Consider the following 15,795-nt stretch of genomic DNA (forward strand, 5'->3'; position numbering starts at 1 on the left):
CAACTGAAGCAGCCCGCTCCACGCTGCTTCTTACCCAAGAAACTTCACATACCAAGTGCCAGCAGGGGTTTGTTTGGTGATGGTTAATGATTCTTTTCAAACAATATAGGGCAGGCCAGCTAGTTTATTCACACTGAATCTAAACCTTAGATCTCTGGCTTAACAATAACATAAGGAACCCTGAAAGACACAATAAACTTGTGTTAAATCAGAGATGGTTCAAATCAGTCATAGAACGTCTAAGATTCTGGGCTGGCAACTACAGCACGACAAATGTTCAGTCCAGTTACAAAACGTTTCATTTTCCTGGGCCAACAAATCTTAAACAGATCTGAAAAATGCACTACTTTACAAAGCCTTTTACCATATACCCATCGCTCCCAGTCAAGTAATTACGGTTTCTTCATCTCCCAGAAACTTTTCTAAAGAAGAGGGATTTTCCTTTGATCTGCTCGCTTTGGTGCGTATGTAAGAATGCAGAGAGTAAGTTTAAAGAACGAAGATGAACGGAGATGCCAAGAAAAGTTTTTATTGCAAGCACAGTGAGCAGAAGGAGATGTCTTCTCACATAACGTGGCCGCAAGGTCTGCCATTAACTAAATCTCTCTGACAACCCTTCATTGGTTTAAAGCATATTACTTAGCTTCTTGCTATCAGGTGTACATCATTTCTGCCATGTGGGACATTTTCTTGGGAATATACAAGTAATATTCCATGTAGCCTGACAGGTCCTCAATGGTCACATCATCCACATAGACTCGAGCTTGCTCAGAACAGGAGCGGGGGGAGCCAGACAGAGTTCTGGTGTGGAGCGACTGAGAATAGTCCTCAAGCATGGATCTTCGTTCTGGGGCCAAGGGAGGGACACTCTGCAGGCCTGAAAAGGAATACACTTCCATATCATGCCATCTCTTACACTGGCACTCCTTGCCTATGCATGCACATGGCTTGCCCTGGTTTAGCTTGGAAACGGATCGAAAGTCAGAGAGATCATTGGCCTTGAGACTTGCTTGGGAGACTTGGGTAGCATCAGAGGAGTCTTCCTTCTTACTCTCTGATGGGAGCCTGGGAACCGAAGTTCTCAAAGGCTCAACGACTGCCCCTGTGGGATTAGTATCGAGAGAAGTAGAGCATTCTCCTGCAGTGAACTCTTTAGGGGTGGAAATTCCCAGCCCACTGCTGCTATCAGGGGAGTCAGTCTGGCTTTTGTGCTTGAGCTGGCTGCTGGAAGAAGAAGCTATTGTACTGCAATGTATAAACTTTGGAGGATGAAGGACAGGAGACTTAGAACGTCGACGACGCTGGGTTCTTACTGCTCCTCGTGAAGACTTCCTTGTAGACCTAAGAGGAAAACAGTGCACAAAAAGATGTTGGGACACACAGCTCTCCTAAACAGATTCTTTGTGATAGCTGGAAATTTACTTCCTCTCTTCTTGAGTCTGAGGCCCTAAGTTTCCCCCAAAGAGATGTGCCTACCTCTGTTTTCAAGCCGCCTAAGTCTGCATCTCAAAAACGTCAACATCTCCTTATTAGTAAGCTATAGAAACAGGAGAGGTAAAGGGTAGGTTCTAATTGCATTTCTTGGACCAAACAATGGGTGCAGAATACGTCCACCCCAAACCACTTGATGCTGTAAAGCCCAACTGTTGTGTTCTGTGCTCTGAACATAGCAGCTTCCATACCACTGTTTGTGGCTGGTGACGCAAATGGCCCCATGTCATGATGTCATGATTGCCACTCAGAGCAGCAGGCTTAGGATTCATTTCTATCACTAATAACAGCTGACAAATAAATTCAGACTCCCTCAAGTTTTTATGGATATTGGGAATTACCAGACACTCTACATAACTTTTAATAAAACATTTAAATAAATAAAAGAGCTGAGGAAAGGAAAAAAGAGAAAGAGAGAGACTCAAAACTGCCAAGCAAAACAAAACAGAAATAAAAAGAACTTTAAAAACAACAACAACTGTATTTGACATTAAATCAAATGGCTGGGCCAAGCAGCAGAATAGAGCTAAGGAAAGAAATACTGAACTGGAAGATAAATCTGAATTATCTGTAACACAGTTCAGCCAATTGTAGGCTGTGGGTCAAAACTGGCTGTTTTCATACAGCCCATAGGGACTGCTCCTGTGGGCTAGCACCATGAGCCTGCCTGCGCCTGCCTTCCTGGCCAGCAGATGCGTCACACCACTGCAGTGGTCCCACACTGGTCCCATCTACAGGCTGGGGCTCTGCTGTCAGCAACTGCCAGCACCTGAGGGGTGGAATCTCAGTTCAAGAGTCTGGCTTGTGCGGGGCTCTCTGGAGGAAAGAAGGGCACGCTGGCATCTGGGTGCCATTGGGGCACAGGGTAAAACTGACTCCGGTACTGCCACCCACCCCCCCCACCTGCCTAATCATTTCATCCTGAAACCAAGCAACTGAACACAAAATGTGTCCACCGGCCAGGATGGTGTGCATCAGGCAAATGGGGCAGGGCAGGAATTTTCTTGCTTATATACGTACCTACATAATATCCTTGAAACTCACCTCTTGACCTCCAAAGCCTAAAATATTTACCATCTGGCCCTTTACAAAAAAAGTTTGCCTCTCCCTGACCTAAAAGGTAGTACAGAGACTTGGAGGAAACTTGGAGAAATGTAAAAGTTAAAAAAATATGTAAAATAGAATAAGAAATCTGGAGTTTCCCAAGGAAAGAATACAGAGCATGGAGGACAAGTGATTTTTGAAGAGATAAGGGCTGATAAATCTTCTGAATTGATGAAAGAGATCTACAGATAGAGGCAGCACCCTGAAACAGGACAAATAAAGAGCAATTCACATCTAGACCCACTGTAGCAAAACTGCAGATTCTCCAAAACTGGAACATCTTTAAAAAAGCCAGAGACTAGACAGATTATTCCGAAAAAGAAGAACAGTAAGATTGAAGGTAGACTTTTCAACATCAATAATGAAGCCAGAAGACAATGAGTATCTTCCAGAGCTATGAGAAAATAACTCAATCTAGAACTAGGACTTCAGGCATATTAAATCAGGTGTATCTTTCAAGAACAAGGATGAAACAAAGACATTTTCAGATAAATGAAAGTATATTTACAATAGAACATGATGTTATACAAGGAGGGGGCATCATTCAAATTCATTCTATGGGGAGTTCTACAAGAGATCCTATTTACTAACAACAGACCTTTGCTAAAGGAATTTCTGAAGAAAGTACTTTAGAAAGAAAGAAAGGTATCCTATATGGAAGGTCAGTGAGATGCAAGAATGGTGAGAAGAAATTGTAAATGAGATAGACAAACACTGTTTATTTAAATAATAAGCGAGAAAACTAAAATATTGGGCAACTACACATGGAAGTCAGGAGGTCTGAGTAAAAAAATTGTACAGAGGGTTAAAATACCACTGATGCTTGAACAAGAAGGGTTTGAAGGGCCCACTTACATGCGTGGATTTTCTACAGTACTTGCAAATGTAATTTTTCTTCCTAATTTTCTTAATGTTTTTTCTATCTTATTGTAAGAATACACTATATAATACATAAAACATATAAAATATGTGTAAATTGACTGTTTATGGTATCTGTAAGGCTTCTGGTCAACAGTGGGCTACTAGTAGCAAAGTCTGGGCAAGTCAAAAGTTACACATGGATTTCTGACCTACACAGATGTTAGCACCCCTAACCCTCCTGTAGTTCAAGGGTCACTGGAATAACTTCTGTCTTTGTTAATAAGCACGTACAGTGGAATTTCAAGGCTAACTACTAAAAGAATAGAAACACAGCATATAATTTCCAAGCCAGAAGGAAAAGTGGTGGTGGGGGGAAAAACCCATTTCAAACCATTTTTTAAAATGAGGGAGAAGAAGAGGGAAGGTAGGAAGAGTAGAACAAACAAACAAATAACCAACACAAAGAAGTAGGACAAACAGCATAAAGTAAAATGGCAGAAACAAGTCTAAATATATCAATCAATAATCAAAATAAATGTAAATGCACTGAACTCACTTTAAAAAAATTATCAGAATGAGTAAAACAAAATAAGCCATATATATTTATGACACACATCTAAAATTTTAAAACACACAATGGTTGAAAATAAAAGATAAAAAAAAATACAACAGGCAAATACCAACCACAAGACAACTGGATTAACTATAGCAATTCTGGAAAAAAACAGACTTTAAGACAAGAGCCATTATGAGGAATTAAGAATGTCACTTACATCATTAAAAATCTCAATTCATTAGGAAGAAAACATTCTAAACTGGTATGAACCTAGACTGTATAAACCTAACAAAATGGCTTCAAAATACATAAAATAAAAACATGGAACTTAAAGGGAAAACAAACAAATTCACTCCCATAGGGAAGATTTCAACATACATCCCTCAACTGATAGATTGAAAAAAAATTATTGAAAAAAAGACTCAAATAATACATTTAAAAGCTTGATTTAATAGACATAAAGAAACCCAAGAATGATTAGAGAAGACTCAGTCTTCTCAAACACACATAGGACATTTATAAAAACTGACTATGAACCAAGCCACACAGCAAGTCTCTATCAATTGAAAAGAATGGCTCATCTCTAATCATTGTGTTTGGGGTTCTGTATCTAACATAGTTTTTTCTGGATACTCAGCAAAGTCCAATAGTAATTTAAAATATTGGGATAAAAATCATCTGCAGTAAGAAGCTCTTACCCATGCCAACTGTCTTTAGGTGCACATGAGGTTTTCGGTTTGGTATCATCTGCTGATGTTCTGACTGATGCTCTGACATTTGTGCCTTCTCCAACAGACAGAGATGCTATGGACCTGAAGAAAACAACGACGTTTACTGCTTACAGAAAACTGAAAGGAGGAAAACTTACTGCTCTCACCAACTCAAACAAAATTTGTATTAATACCTTTCTCTGTCATTTGAGTTTCTCAAAAAATTGCTCACCTCTTAGAGAAAATTTTCCTCCAAAACCAAATTTAGGGGATCCTTAAAAGCCCACGGTTGTAGAATCATAAGCCAAAGAGTAATTCTGAAGTATGACCAGCAGCAGGATATAAATAGACTTTTAGGCTGTTTATCTGGGGCAGATAAGGCCTTACGTCCACAGAGAACCCTAATGACACTGACCACTTATTTTGTGTGGGCAAATCAGAGCCATGAGAACTAAGTTGAGGAGCAAAAAATTCAGGAGACTCATTCTAACTTGAAAATGAGTATTTCTGACAACTAATAAACTTGGAATATTACTGGAAGTTAAATCGTTGCAATTTAAAATTACAGAAGTAATACAGGTTTCCCAGGAAAGAAGATGAAAAAATTTGAGAGGAAAAAAAGAACGTCTATAATCTCACAACCCAGAGATTTACAACATTAATATTTTGGTATAAATCCTTCCAGATCTTTTCAATATATACATATACACACACACTGGGCTCCTACTATACATGCTGTGGTATAACAATCCTTTAGAAAGAAACAGTTTCTTTCTAAAGAAGTAAAAGGATGCTCACTGAAATTAATTTAAAATAAAAAGTAACAGGAATAACCTAAATGTCCAGTAGAAAATAGAAAATACTACATTATATAAATGATGACACATCTATTCAATGGAATATTAGGACTTAAATTAAGTATACAAAGAACTTGAATGACACAAGAGAATGCTTATAACATTAAGAGAAAACAACATTAGATAAACAACTATACATATATTATGATCTCAACTATGTCAAAAAACTGTATGGTGTTAAGTATAGATGGTCTGGATTGTTAACAGCAGGTATGGTAAATTGAGATTTTTACTTCCTTTTTGTTTCTGTGAATTTTTCTATAATAAGCATGTATTATCTTATAATCAGATAAAAAGGATTATGTTGTTTTCTAATAAATAAATAGAGATTTATCCTGATAAGACAAATACCATTGGGAATGGAAACCTGTTGAACAGGATCACGCTAAATTCCTGGCAAGGCTTGGTTTGTTTATGAGTCAGTACCTCAGATGTCCCATTTGTAAATCAGCAACAATATGAAACAACTAGAACCATATGATACATTACACAAGTCTTATTCTGCTTAGTCATGGTAATGACTCACCCCCTCTACTCTTACTCGGTTTTCTCAAATGTTCTCCACTGCTCCTTCCCCTTCTACAATTTTACTCCCAGCAGATCACAGACTACAAAGATGCAATATCTGACCATAACTTGTATGGTCAGATATTAAATCTTCAAAGGTGTTGTTGTTTTTGATGTTCCAGGTATTTTTAGGGGTATGGAAGTAGCTTAATTTTATGTTCCAACTTATTAAAACACCAGGAAAGAAATCTGTGTATGAAGAGTTATTCATATGAATTTATATACATTAAGGGATTTATCTGTATACGTGTATGTGTATACACATTCCTAGCATTTTCCTGACTAAAAAAATTATTTCTATACCAGAAATCACAAAGGAATGTGACTATAATCTGGAACTATTTCTCTGCTTTGTTTTTATTTCCCAAAATGACTTAAAAATTACTGATCAATTTAAATGGCAATATGACCATATGAGAAAAGCCCCTGGGAGGAGAAGATATTTATTTGAAGTATCATGGAAGCAAATGGGAGCACTATTAACAGTTCCTGTGCAAACCCATTAGTATAAATCTTCTCACCTGGTAGACCAAAAAAAAAAAAGGACTAGCAATAAACAAACAGCTATAGCAACAACTATTTAATTTTTACTATGTGCCAAGTACTGTGTACAACTCTTCATGTTGTCTTCAAGAGCACAGGTTCTGGAGGCAAACTGGGTTCAAATCCTTACTCTACCACTTCTCACCAATGTGACCCTTAGCAAGTGACTTAATTCATCTGTAGCTCATCTGTAAACCGGAATAACCATAGTACCTATCTTCTAAGTTGGTAGTGAGAATTAAATAATGTGTATAGATACCTAAGCCAGTGTCTAGGGCATAGAAAGTGAGTAATAAATCTCAGTGATTATTACTTGTTGTGAAGTGTTCTACTCTGAGCTTCTAGGGTTTATTTTCCATTCATGGAAAGAAATATTCCTATATCTATCAAAGATTTGAGATTTCTTCTGGCCTGGGGTGAAGAATGGGGATGAAAAGAGTCCTGCACAGAACATTTTGCAAAGGGCGAAATATTAACATGCAGACAGCAGCTGGTCTGCAGGTGCTCTAATTAGTTTGGCTAAAGGGTCCAAGATTATTGATCTCAGTGACAGAACCCTAATGAATAGAGGTTTCCATAGTGATAGACTCAGCAATCAGAGCATATGAAATCGAGAATGTCTGTGGATTTCTATGGAGCCAATTCACTTTTAGGGAAAAACACTGTGATTCCCTGGAGATGCATGAGGAAATTCCTGATGGGACACTGCTTGATAATTTTGATTCAAGAGCGAGGTGGGGAACCCTCCTCAAAACTAAGGGAAACCAAAACACCCAACTTGGGAGTACAAATGAGTTACTACTTTTCAAAATTTAACATTAAGAGTTTCTTTTATAAGTTAAATAATGCTGTGCACAAATTTGGTAGAATGTCACACTATTAACATTTTAATCTTTTATTAATAATAAGAAATTTTAGAAGAGAATGAGATCTTCTTCAGTGGAAAAGGCTATTTAAATCTAATAAACAATTCCCAAATAATATATATTTAATTACCCTGATGCATCCACTCTTAATTTCTTGAAAGCAGTTTGTAGACTCTCCTCTTCTCCATCCTTGGCTTCAGATTTCATTGTGAAAGTTTTTACACTACTATGGATGTTGCCGTTAATACTAAAAAATAAAAATAAAATGAGCAAAGTGAAAACAGAGAGGTTCAAAAGTATACCTTTTGTTAAAATCTATATTCCTGATACTATTACTACTTGTTAGCGGGAAAAAAGCAAAGTTCTATTTCTAAAAGAAATTTTCAGTGCAAACAGTTGGGGACTCTAGGTTTTATTTCTTAAGAAAAGACAAATGAAATGATATAGAAACATGTATTGTAACAGATTTTTTTATTGAAGTATAATTGACATGTTATATTAGTTTCAGATGTACAACAACATGATTCAACAATTGTGTATCTTAATTATTATGGATAGAATTTAAACTGTCCAAATACTTGATGCCAATATCCTATTACACAGCTTTGGAAACGAGATCACCTGAAATCTATGTTTAAGTATACCTTTTAACAGGAGGTAAAAATTTGTCCAGTTGTAGAGGTCTAGAAACCTACAGACAAAATGACCTTCGTACCAAAAATAAAAGGAAAAAGCTCTGATCCTTTAAAATGATACTGAGTATTTGTGTAGTCCAACCCTAACAATTCCCGTTAAGTATAACTTCATGACAAGATAGCATTTCTCTAAAGCAACCCTGACCCAGATATCAATATTCACATAAATATTCATACTCAGATATCAGATGTTACCATTGTTAAAGCAGGATTGCAAATATGTTTCAATGATTACTGATTATTCCACACTCTTACCAATATGGTTGATACCTCAATTTTTTTTTGCTTTTAATTATTTTAATTATTATACAAGATAGAAAATAAATGAACTATGCATGCAACTTTAAAAGATAAATAGAACAAACCTTGCCAAAAGAAAAAGGTGGAAAGTAAATACATATATAAATTATTTTTCTGTAGATGCACCTTTTAAATGATCTCCACTTAACCAGTTCAATGGAACTTCTCCATTCTTCCACCTTGGTTTTTATATTTAAACAAAGAAAAGGGGAACAGGGGCCAATCAAAGCATAAGAGACATAACAGAGAAGCAGAGAAGTCTGTCAATAAATCCTTCGAAATCTAGTTTTCTGATTGTTTTCACTAAGGTAATAAATTAGTTAACATCAAATCTGAACAAAAAATAAGTCAGTATCTATGAACATATCACAGGGACTCAGAAAGAAAAAAGATAAAACAAAAAATAGAAGATGGCGGATTTGGGAAGCAAAGGATTAACTTTACCTTTTCCTTATTTCTAACTTGCTAACCCCATCTAACCCCCTTCCCCCCGCCCCTCCAGGCACTCTCAGAAGGAGCAGTGCCTCTCTGTGGACCCTTCTAACTTCTCTGATTCCTTATCTGCTCATTTCTCAGGGGCGAGTTTGAGGTTATTGTGAGACCTCTAATATTCCAAAGGGTGTCATAATATGTTTGATATCATGTAATCATATAGTACCAGTGGCAGAATAAAGAAGGAATTAACACTATTCGTTTCACTTATTTGTTCACTTACATGTAGAAGATATTTTAGGCAGATCTCTCCGGCAAACACTGAAAACAGTCTCCAAAGAATTTAGCTAGCTTTTACTGCAACTTCTTAAATCAAAAAATCTGAACACACTCCCCACATATACCTTGCTGATTTATTTAACCAGTACATGAACTTGAGGAAACATTATTAATTCCATATTTTGCTGGTTTCTAATGCTTTTGGACTTAGAGGGGGATCCTCCCCCAGATACATATTAATGTCCTATTTATCTGGGGAGAGAGGTGAGCAAAGACCACATATCCTAATATTTTTGAAGCTCCACAGCACCTAAAGAGTGCTACTGTAAATTATAAACAAATTCTTCCTGCTGGCAGAACTAAAGTTTGGCTTATAGTTTTCCTCAATTACTTTAGGACCAGTCAAATGCTCAAACTATTTGCCCTTACAGAGTTAAACAATCTGAAGACAGTCTCCCCATCCCTGAAGACCCTACACAAACCCTTTTCCAGGACTCTCTGGAAATCAGTACATATGCATCTAAATATACACTGCTGAATTCCATAGACAGAAATTCATTCCATCCACAAATATTTACAGAATTCCTACCATGTGCTTTAGCACTAGACTGGATGTTAGGGATAGAAGAATAAACCTGACACATACGAGGACTGTGAACCCTATTCCTGTAAGAACTGGAGTCTCATTCCTGCCCTAACACTGTGCTAAGAAGTTTTGCACCCAGATATGTAATTTTTAATTATATAGTCCTAACTTAATGCACTGCAGGTGACCTCTAGATGTTTATACAAACTTAGTTAACATTCTTGTTGACACACCAAAAGATCTATTATTTGAAAACCAAAATAGACCAAAATAAAAACTGGCTATAGACTAAAACTTTAGGAATGAAGTTCTGTCTAGACTATTTTCAGACTTCCAATATTCTGATTACACACCTTTTCCCTCTGTTATATTAACCCAGGGAAAAGGCGAGTCTTAGACATGACCTTAAGAGCTAAATCAGAGCATGTTTGTAATTAATTACAACAGACTTATTATGCTCCTCTGTATTCCTGGCTTCCCATTCACTCAAATCAAGAGCTGTACAACTAACTCTGGGAAACATATAATTGGTTTGCCCTTTTTCATTGATATTAAATTTGTGGAGACATTTCTTGCCATTTTCACTGCACTGACTTCTTGAAAATGGAACAATTTCCAAAAAGATGAAAGTTTAAAAGCCCATTAGAAGTTACTTTGTATTCTTTTAAGTTAAATCACAAGGGGCAATTTATCTTTGCCTCGGATTTTCCCAACCTTTCAAAAATGACAAGTAAAATTCTACTAAGTTCCTCCATCAAAAGGGCAAATTCCTGGTTTTCTCTGAGTTTCAACGAATAGCATGTGTCACAATCTTATTTATATCTTGTAGTTTTAACCATGACCTCTTTTAACCTCAAGCCTAGATCCAAATTTCCAGGACCCTGAAAAGACCTGAGATCGATCAATAAAGGATCCCCGCGTAAGCGTGTCATCACAATGTTAAAAGATTTAGAAACTTTCCCAGCCTCCTAGGAAGCGAGGAGTGCGGGAAAGAAAGCCCTGCCCTGCAACCCCCTAAAACACAAACAAGTCTAGGTTGAAACTATCGGTCCCCAGACCAAAACACATTCACATCTCTCTCTACACACTCTCTCACTCCCTACACTCTCGATGTAGAGCTAAAGCACCGCGTTAATTCTACCCCCCCCCCAATCTGGATCGGTTGCAATTAAACGAGAAAAGGTCAGAATCGGGGGGGGGGGGCGGGTTTACTCAGGGAGTGGAGAGCTGTCTAAGGCCCCAGCTCTGCCCGTCCGGGGTCTCCAGCTGGAAAGGTGCCTCTGCTGGATGCTCCCCCGGCCAGAATGAGAGATTGAAGTTGTGCCCATGCAGGAGAAGGCGGGAGCGGAGCCGAAGAGGCAGCCAACGAGGCTGGGGCTCGGAAACAAGAAGGAAAGGGCGGGAAGGGGCAAAGGGCGGCCAAGGAAGGCGAAAAAGGGAAGCAACAGCCGGGCAGGAGCGGGCGGAGGGGCGGGACGCGGCGGGGACCGCGGGGTCGCGGGAAGGGAAAAGAGAGCGGAGCTTGGGCCGACCCAGACCGCGGCTGCCGAGGGGGCGCGGAGAGGCCCAGGCCGGGCCCAGGCAGTCAGCGCCGGGGGACGACGCGACGAGAGGCGGGCGGGCCCAGGAGAAGCCGCCCGAGGCCAGGCCGGGCCGGCAGGTCGAAACGCGATGCCACGGCCTACCCCCGTCACGTCAAGGCACTCACCTCCTCGCAGCTGGGGCGCTCCGGGAATCCAGTCCCGTCAGTTCAGGTCGTCTCTCCCGGATCGCAGCGCCTGACTGACCCGGATCCAAACCCGCGAAGGGGTCAGCCCGCGCCTCCGAAGTCGCACTGCGCCTGCGTCACTCAGCCACGCGCCCCGCCCCCTGCTCCTGCTCCTCCCACCCCAGTGACTCGGCAGCGCGGCAGGCGGTGGCTGCGCAGGCGCGGGGCATCGGCCTTGCCCCTCGAAAGCCCTGTACCGCCCCTCTCGGAAGCACGTGCGTCTACGTCATTTCCTGTTATTCTCCTCGCTTAGTCCTCGGTCCTCCGTGGGTTCGCTCGGGACCGGCGTTTGGGGCGTGTCCGCTTCCTCTCTGTCAGGTGAGTGAGTAGAAGCTGTTCTTCGCAGTCGCCCGGCCGCCTCACTTCCCAAGGTCTCCCTGGGCCTGGTGCTCGCCCTGGAGTCACCATGGCAACGGAAATTCCGGGGACCGAGGCCGGGGTGGGGGAATCTTCGCGGCACCGGAGCCCCGCTGAGCTCTTGGCCCGAGTCTCCTTGGTGCGAAGGAACCGGACGGCCTGCACCATCTCCAGATCTCGGACGCAAGCCCTCGTTTCCTGGCCTGCAGAGACGCGGGAGAGGTTATCAATCACGGCCAGGGCCATGAATGTGAGGCCGGAATTGGAATGGCTGTAATGCCTCTGTTTGACTTGAGACGGCTGTTTTTACCTGTCCGGGCCACAGTTTCTCCAGCTGTTCAGTGAGGAAGTGGACCGTATCAGCGAATCTCGTTTTTTTTTTTTTCAGGCACGGACTCCTTGGAAAGTCTAGTGAGAACTCGACGGAGAAATGCACATACGCACTAAATTTTGCAAAATGGCTTATGGCAGTTCACCTAACTAGGTGATTTTAAGGGATCTTTCTATTTGTAGGACTCTGACAGTTGCTCAGATGAAAGGCAGAGAAGGGGTGATGTGTGCAGCAGTTGCAAACCTCCCCCCCGCCCGCCCGCCCGCCCGCCCGCCCGCCAGCCCGCCAGCCATCACCGGGAGTGGTTCTGCTGAAGTAGCTGTGCTTCTCCGCACTCACCGTGCCCCGGTTAAACGTTCGTACTTCTCCGAGCTTTGTGGAAAAGATAGCTTTCCTTAATAGAAGGAAGAGTTGGCTAGAGTTGGTTCTGGCCCTACACTAGGGTGAGGGTTGTTACCTAAGCCAAAACTGGACCCTCCCATCCCCCCCCCCCCCATACTCAGGTATAGTCACCTAACTAGATAGGCTGCTGGAAATAGTTTAGTCTGTCCAGCTTAACTACAGCCAGACCTTGGAATGCCTGACCCATGTCTGGGAGTGGAATCTACATGTCATTGTATAAGGATGTTAAACATAAAGCATGTAGTGGGCCCTGGGTAAAACATTTTAAGTTCTCCTTGTTCCTACCAAAGGCTCATTAACTGACAGGGGATGAAAAAAATCTGTTAATTGTGAAGTTCCAACATCAAACCTAATAATGCTAATAATAATGGCAGCAATGTGCGTGTTTTCTCATGTGATATTCTTGTGACTTTATACAGTTTACAGATGAGGATGCCTGGGACTCAGATGTTAGATCCCTTGTTCTAGCTCCCCTTGTCCTGTCACCCAGTGCTAGTAAGTGACTGAGTCAGGATTTAATCTGTCTCAAAAGCCTGTCCGTCTACTGCTGCCCATTTCTCAACATCTCTTAGAAAAGAATAAAAAAGAGGAAAATATGGTGCATTTTTTTCTCAGGAGTTACAAAGTGAGTTATATCAAGACTTAAATATGTGTTATTAAGCTGTCATTTGAAAATACTGCTTCAGATAAAATTCTCATACTTGAGGGCAAGGACTATACCTAGATCCGTAACGAATCCCCAAAGCCTAACGATTCCTGGAGGCTAGTAGGTTCTAAATACAGTTTTGGTGAAGTCTTCATTCTACCTTACTTCCTTCCATTATGGCATTAAGTACTAACAACCAAAAATTTTTTAAGTGCTTCATGTAAGCATATCTCCATCATAAAGTCAGATGCTTTCTGAGACTGGCTCATTACTCAGGGAATAGCTGGAAGGCAAGAACCTCTGGGGAATACCTCTGAAGTCCGTTAACTCACACCACCTGCTGTGGCCTGAAATTTCAAGTCATCACAGACAGGCCTGGCTCACTGGTACCTCATGACAGAATGAGATAGAGAAGCTACTTAAAACGTGATCTGAGGGAACAAAAAGCCAGATAGGCCTCCTATGTTAGCAACACAGGGTCTTCCCAGTCATGGAAAAAGCCCCGAAATTATGTGCAGACTTTCTGTATTTAGGAAATTGGCTGGGTTTTAACTTAATGCACATAGTAATGTCATTTCATCAGAAAGTTATGGTAGCTGTAAAATCCTTTAGCAGTACTTCCTATTCCATGTATCTTATAACTGATTGAACACAGGAGACTTCATTTCGTCAAATTATACTGCAAAAACAACATACATAGGAATATAACTGATTTAAAAAAAATAACTTTGAAGAAGGCAAGTTCAAAACCTTTAAAAAAATTTATTTTCCCAACCATGTGGCTGCCATCCTACCAGCTGGTAATCTGGAATAGTCGTCTTAAGGATTTTAAGGCTCAAAAACATTATTCCTTACCTTGATACAATTTTGAAAATGACTTTGGAGTAGACGGTGGTGATTATAACGATCAACAAGGATTGTCTCACTTAATCTTCGTAGCCAACTTGCAAAGCAGTTGCTTTTATTTTGTCCATTTTACAGCTGAGTATACTAAGGATCAGAGCAGTTAGATAACTTACCAAGGCTACACAGCTTGTAAGTGCCAGAATTGGGATTCAGATCTAAGCCATCTGACTCTACACTCATCTTGCTAGCCACTGAGTCCACTTTTCTTAGCCTTTACCCATCTTCCCCTTAACACACCCTAACTAGATCAGGCGTACTTGCTTTCACCGGAAATACACTGGGCTTGAGGAAATGTGCTGCTGAGGAAATGTGCTGCCTAGTGTGTGGGACTCTGTTCCAGCTGCCCTTGACTTGCCTGTTCCTGAACTTACCAGGCACATTTCCCTCTCAGGCCTTTTGTATTTGATGTTCCCTCTGCTTGGAACGTTGTTTACCCACAACTCTCCTCTTCATTGAAGTCTCTGCTCATATCGGTTCCCCATCAGGGCCTTTCCTGGCTACCCCAGAAGCCCCCTTCATCTGTATCCCTTGAACTGGCTTTATTTTTCATTATAGCACTTGCCACTACCTGACAATATATATTCATTACCACTCCCCTCACTAGAAGTGAGCTGAGAACAGAGACTTTGTCTCTTTTGTTTATCACTACTTTTCTCATTGACTCCTAGATGATATTTCCCACCGTTTAGCACTCTGAAAAAATGGATGTGTCTTATAATTGACAGCTGTATCCTGGTAGCATGTGTTTTTTTCTTGATTATACCTACAATAAATGGGGAGTCTTTAAAACAGTGGTGTCTTAGAGTTGATGAAAATACAGTCTATCCTCAGGGCCCAAACTCTTGCCTGGCACAGAGTTGGCACTCAGTAATTACTTGTCAAGTGAGAGCACTGAACGTTCACTATGTGCCAGAAACTATTTAAATATTTTTAATCCCCCACCATTATCCTGTTATGAAATACTTCTGTTATCAAAGCAGTGTGGTAGTGGGGAGTAAATATGTGGTGTCCTTTTGGAAGTCTGGGAGAGGGAAGAGAGCTTCGTCCTGGTTTCTGCCGTGGGACTGCGGTGTGTCAGGTTTCCTTGCTTGTCCTCAGTTCCTACTCTTCTTTCCACAGACTTTAGTGAATACCTGCTGCTTGCCCAGTGCTGTGTATAAGTGGGGGCACAGGATGCCCTATGGGCACCCAGAAGGGTTGCCTAGCCCTGTCTGGAGGTGCAGGGGGATGTCTCAGACAAGGCTTCCTGAGGAGGTTCTGTCTAAACTTGAAAGTCAGACATTGATCTGGGAAGTGGGAAAGGACAAAGATGAGACTGGAGAGGGCCCAAGCCAATTCAAGGAGAGAGTCGTGTTAAATAGCTTGCGTTTCGTCCATGAGTAAAATAGTGATATACCAGTGGACCACTTCTAGCACTCTGGCAGCCTCTTAGAAAGTAGATGAGGAAGGAGGGGAATGTAAGAGAGGCCTGTTTGAAGACATTTGAATTAATGTAAATAAAGGCCAGAACTGCAACAGTGGCTGAAGGGGGTAAAGGC

At 40.9% G+C, this 15,795-nt stretch overlaps 2 protein-coding genes across 7 annotated transcripts in view; one reads left to right on the top strand and one right to left on the bottom strand.

Moving 5' to 3' along the window:
- Window positions 1-513: 513 nt before the first annotated feature.
- OSER1 (oxidative stress responsive serine rich 1) lies at window positions 514-11,715 on the bottom strand. 3 transcript variants are annotated; one of them, XM_027623662.2, is made up of 4 exons: window positions 11,556-11,715; window positions 7,686-7,802; window positions 4,711-4,824; window positions 514-1,341 (listed from the first exon to the last, which is right to left on the bottom strand). In XM_027623662.2, exons 2-4 carry the CDS (start codon window positions 7,760-7,762, stop codon window positions 654-656), a joined length of 879 nt encoding a protein of 292 aa, XP_027479463.1. In that variant the 5' UTR covers window positions 7,763-7,802; window positions 11,556-11,715; the 3' UTR covers window positions 514-653. The 3 variants fall into 3 exon arrangements, with proteins under 3 accessions (XP_027479463.1, XP_027479464.1, XP_027479465.1); XM_027623663.1 differs by lacking the exon at window positions 11,556-11,715 and adding an exon at window positions 8,995-9,135; XM_027623664.1 differs by lacking the exon at window positions 11,556-11,715 and adding an exon at window positions 8,677-8,725.
- A 106-nt stretch (window positions 11,716-11,821) lies between these two features.
- GDAP1L1 (ganglioside induced differentiation associated protein 1 like 1) overlaps window positions 11,822-15,795 on the top strand; it is a 54,061-nt gene continuing 50,087 nt past the window's right edge. Inside the window, exons 1-2 of one of the 4 annotated variants that reach the window (XM_027621497.2) lie at window positions 11,822-11,933; window positions 12,361-12,658. The gene's annotated coding sequence lies outside the window, so the exon portion shown is untranslated. The other 3 variants (XM_027621501.2, XM_027621499.2, XM_027621498.2) reach the window with 3 other exon arrangements.

Source organism: Zalophus californianus, chromosome 8 (genome assembly GCF_009762305.2).
Source record: "Zalophus californianus isolate mZalCal1 chromosome 8, mZalCal1.pri.v2, whole genome shotgun sequence".
Classification (NCBI taxonomy): domain Eukaryota; kingdom Metazoa; phylum Chordata; class Mammalia; order Carnivora; family Otariidae; genus Zalophus; species Zalophus californianus.